A 5,000-nucleotide genomic window follows, 5' to 3' on the forward strand; every position below is an offset into this window, starting at 1 on the left:
GCACAAAGACTCTTTTTCTTTCGCCATCTCAGCTTTAAAAAGGGTGTGTTAGTATCTCATCTTTGTCAGCGCTGCTTGCGTATTGTTTTTTCTAATGCAGAAATACATTTATTTCTAGGATAGAAAGCGTTTGTGAAAATTAGCTCGCAAAGCAATCTTGTAAAAATAAAAAAGATCTCTTCTGCAAGAACAAATAGCTTGCTCGAGTGAGTCTGTGCTGCCACCTAGTAATATTTGGGATAACTTTCCTTCCTCCTTCTTTGACCTCTCTTGTTCTTACTTTCTTTGGTTTATTTTATCCTGCGACAAGATTTACTCGTCTATCTTTCCTTACTTTTACCCGATTTAAACAACCCTTCAGTAAAGGTGCGCACCGCATATTGCTCGCATCATCGGCTGCAGACCAAAGTACAGTAACAAACCACTCAATATGAAAGCGTAAGTTAGCGGTCGAAATTCGAGCAAAGAATAACAGTTGTGTGTTCGATCAAAACAGTTATTTTTTCACTCTATTCATTGACAGAAAATGAAATAGAAAATTTCAAATTTCAATGCAGCTATTTGATCGTCAAAAGTCATGAAGTCATAATATGTTGAAAGCTGTGATTTTCTGGGAATGCGCATGCTGAAACCGTTACGTATCATGGTATATTCCGTGATGAACGTACCACATGAGTTACAAATTGCCTCGTGATCATAGTATAAGATTAACATAGGAGAGGGATATTTCACAGTTTGTTTGTTTGTCTATTATCAATAGACTTATTCCTCCTCGTTCGTACGAAGCATTGCCAAACGGCTCCAACACGATGAAAATCATCATTTGTCGCCGGAGTCTTGCCAATAAAATAGCTAGATATTCTTTGGGGCCTTAGTAGCTTTTCTTCGTTAAAATCCAACCATTTAGTCATCAAAAGTACACCCAAAGTTGCGAATAAAGCAGCAGCGAAAAAACGCGTGGCAGCTATTATGCAAATATGCCAATTTCATCCGCAAATGGTTAGACTTTCAAGTCGTCTCGGATAAGGACTATAAACCGTAGGCCCTGTCTCACAAATATCTTCCATGTTCATAAGTACCCTTTGGCACGGTAAAAAACCCACACACTATTCGAGAAGAGTAGGGAATGAAATCCCTGGTGTTGTGGCTGTCCTGTGCTGTTCTCTCCATCGGAAGTGGCCGGCTTGGTAGTGATGTCTCTAAAAAGAGCTAAAAAGGCTTATGGTGTATGAGGCCACCTAAGCAGAAACAGCCATAAGTCAGAAAGGGACTTTGCCGAGTGCTGGAAAATGCAAATGCAGATGTAGATGATGATACTTGGAACAAAACGTTTTATTCCCAGAGGGTTTAAATTGGATTGAATTTGCCGATTTGGTCTATTGTTTATTTTCCAGAAAAACTTGGTTTAAAAATAGACTCTTTTCTGACAAGGCCAATTTGGGTAAATCTTACTCTTGGCTGATGGACTCTCTCTGGACTCTCCATACTACCGACATGTACGCAATGCGGGCCTATCTTTAATGGAAAGAAAAAAACAAAACCCTTGTACATACAGAGCGCTAAGCACCGTGGTATTTGTGTGTTTTCCAAGATGGCGGGCTCGTTGAGCTCTTCAATGGAGGCCACGGGGTTTAGTGACAGTGACATGAGTGCGGATGAAAGCTCGTCATCCGTTGCTCAGAGGGAAAAGAATCTTATTGCACGACTGAAACAGGAAAACAGAGTTTTGAAAATGGAGTTGGAAACTTGCAAATTACGCTGCAAACAACTTCAAGAAGAGAACAGAGCTCTTCGACAAGCGAGCGTGTCTATTGTAAGTATAAATCTGTAAAAGATTTGATCTGGCCTTAATGTTTATCAAAATATTGAATTACAGGCTATATTGCTTTAAAGGAAACATGCACAAGATTTATTGAGAATAGTGGTTTACGTTTTTACTTAACACCTCTAACAGACGAAAAAAAATCTTTTTTTAAATTTGTAAACGGAAAGTCAGTAGCATTTATTATATTGAGGGTCATAGTGATTTTCAGCATTTTGACCGATTCCTTTGTATAAGTTTCATTAAAAAGAGACCATGGTATCGTTAAGAAAAACCTTTGAAGATTTCAGGTGACTGTAAACTTTCATAAAATCGTCATTCGTTGAGTGTTTTTATCGTCAATATTTTTATAGCTTGAGGAAAAAATTGGAGGAAAATGTGGCTCGAAACCCAACCCATGCATAAGTCGTTACATACATAAGCCTTACATCGGAGATCAATTTCAAACATTATGCCTGGAAAACTCCAAGTTGTGGATATTTTTGCACTATTCATAGAAAATAGAGTACAAGATCCCAGAATAAAGGGGATCATTAACTAAAGAATACAGTATCTGTTTTCTAGGAAGGCTTGTCAGGGTGGCTTGGTGGCCACCTCGGCAATCCTCTAGGAGTGGCCTTGTGGCTTTCCCAATACACTGAACAATAGTGGCTCGATGGTTTGCTTGTCCTTTTAGTAGGGACCCTAAGGAAGGACGACAATGTCGCCTATGAGAACATTGCCTAAAAATGTTATTTCCCGTTACTGTAATAGTTTTGCGATGACTCCCAAGTCACTCGGAATGGAAAGTGAGTGTCAAAATTCGGAAAGTAAAATTGGTGAGAATGGTGTGGATACTTGAAGGAAAATTGAAAATTTATGGCGAGGGGCTCACATCCTCCACATAACCTCAAATTTGGTGAATTCATGTCCTTGTCAGAGTGAGAATGGCATAGAACTGTACACAAATGGGAAACGCACATGCAGGGCATGCACAGTTATGTTTTTACTCATTAAACCTATTGTTTTGTGGTGTTCTTGTGGGTTGTCGTCATTGTCCTTGCTTAAGCTCCCTATTATTGTTTCTGCTGGATGGCTCAGCATGGAATGTTCTGGAGATACAGTACTTATCATGTTCATGTTCAAATTATTATGATTGGGAAGAAACGATGCTAAAAAAAATCAAGTACAGCGGATTCAAACCTGCGAAAAGCAATAGGCTTTTCCCTCCACAGTTCCAGAGAGAATGCCTGAAGCATTTCGCCAGTTTTCAGAAAGCAAAAGAAAAAAACTAACCACTGGGACTACTGCGGTGTCACATTGTGAGGTGATTCATTGTAATTCTCTCTTAAAAGTTGCTTTCTTCCCTGAGAGTTCATTTATGTACATGAGACTGTTTAGTGAAATATTGAATTTGAGTAATTACCACTAAATTTTGCGGGAGGGGAGGGGAGGGGAGGGGAGAGTGGGGAGTGTCTCTTGAAAATGGTTCCCTGCCTCCTTTTTTTCTATACCCGGCAACTTGAAATCTTAGTGACAGCCCTGAGGAGGCTTAAAAGAGTTTTCAGCTGATTGGTCACATACTTGTAAGCCACAGGTGCAATACTTATAATGTAGCTGGAACTAGTTTCACCACTTATACTGTATCACATAAGAGCAATGTTATGGTACCATATGAAACACCAATTATTGCTTATTAAAGTGTGCCCACTGTTGTGACGTAATAGCTTACCATGGCAACATGAAAGCTCTCCAAAAACACCTTTATTTTGTCTTTACTTGCTTATATTTGAAAAATGAACTTGGTGAACCCCATTTTTTATTGTAGAATAGTAATAAGCAATCTGAGATAGAACTATCAACAAAGTTTTAAAAAATATTGGGAGCCAATTTGATAGTCAAGCCTAAGAATGGTGTACCCCTTTATTTTTGTTGTTTCATTGTCTTCAACAGCAAGCTAAAGCAGAACAAGAAGAAGAGTTTATATCCAACACATTGCTGAAAAAGATACAATCACTGAAAAAAGAAAAGGAAACTTTGGCAATGAACTATGAGCAAGAAGAAGAATTTCTCACGAATGATTTATCCAGAAAACTTATGCAGGTACTGTGTTTATACAGTGGTTCATGTAGCTTTTTTCTGCTGCAATATGAGAGATGTTTTCTCAATTTAACAAATTGAATGTGGTTCAGCTTTGTCTGTACTCTCATCGACAACGATATTTGTCATCGCCATGATCAAAATGTTGTGGACTTGTGTCATGAGACACGGCCGAGTGAGTCCACAACAAATTGTTGTTTGTTGAAGCAAGAATGAGGGAGTTAAATTGCAGACCACTGAAAACAGTGACCAGTTGGTCATTGGATGGAGATTAGAACTCAGAACAGGATGTACAATGTAAATTGAGTTTCCTATCTACAAGGCCATGCTACTGGCATCATTGGAGGGTGACTTCATGTTCTACCGTTCTTCCATCATAGGATTAGTACATGTACCTTAACCCACTGACTCCTGGGAGTGAGACTTTGTACATTTTACTCTGTTTAAGGCCAGATCATTTAACTGGTTATTTGGGGGGGGGGGGGGGGGGGAGAAATTTAGGAGTCAATGGGTTCATTAATGTAGAAATGAAGAATATTATTTATTTAGGCATTGGACATCTTGTACATCTCTCTCAAGGCAGGGGAGATTGGCCAATAGTTGGGTGGAACTGATTTACTTTCTTCCAAACTAATTGTAGTTGCGTCAAGAGAAGATTCAGCTGGAGCAAACACTGGAACAAGAGCAAGAATATCAGGTCAATAAACTGATGAGGAAGATAGATAAACTGGAATCAGATGTTACTTCAAAACAAACCACATTGGAGCAGGTAATTTGTACAATATTCATAATTTAACTATATTCTACATCTACTGCATGAAATCAAAGAGCATTCAAGGGAATGAAGTTGTTGAAATTATGCAGGAAGTACAAACCACTGGCAGTTTTCAGTGAGGGAGAGTAATAATTATAATAATTACACCTTTAAGTAAGTAAGTAAGTATCATTGTTTGGTAATTGTGAAGAAGAGCTCCCCAAAAATCCTGTCGGCCGACAGTTGACCGACAGCTTACCGACAGTCTACCGACAGCTAACCAACAGGTTACCGATCGGTTAAGAAAAAAGAAAAATGTGGTAAAAACGAGCAGTTACCGTGACA

At 38.9% G+C, this 5,000-nt stretch overlaps 1 protein-coding gene across 1 annotated transcript in view; it reads left to right on the plus strand.

Annotated features, from left to right (window-relative positions):
- The first annotated feature begins 1,494 nt into the window (after positions 1 to 1,494).
- Positions 1,495 to 5,000, plus strand: part of LOC138003319 (coiled-coil domain-containing protein 6-like) — a 16,762-nt gene continuing 13,256 nt past the window's right edge. The window contains exons 1-3 of the mRNA XM_068849321.1: positions 1,495 to 1,813; positions 3,755 to 3,904; positions 4,542 to 4,670. Coding sequence (XP_068705422.1) covers positions 1,592 to 1,813; positions 3,755 to 3,904; positions 4,542 to 4,670 — 501 coding nt within the window. The 5' untranslated portion in view covers positions 1,495 to 1,591. The remainder of the gene's footprint in view (positions 1,814 to 3,754; positions 3,905 to 4,541; positions 4,671 to 5,000) is intronic.

This window comes from Montipora foliosa, chromosome 5 (genome assembly GCF_036669935.1).
Source record: "Montipora foliosa isolate CH-2021 chromosome 5, ASM3666993v2, whole genome shotgun sequence".
Taxonomy (NCBI): Eukaryota; Metazoa; Cnidaria; class Anthozoa; order Scleractinia; family Acroporidae; genus Montipora; species Montipora foliosa.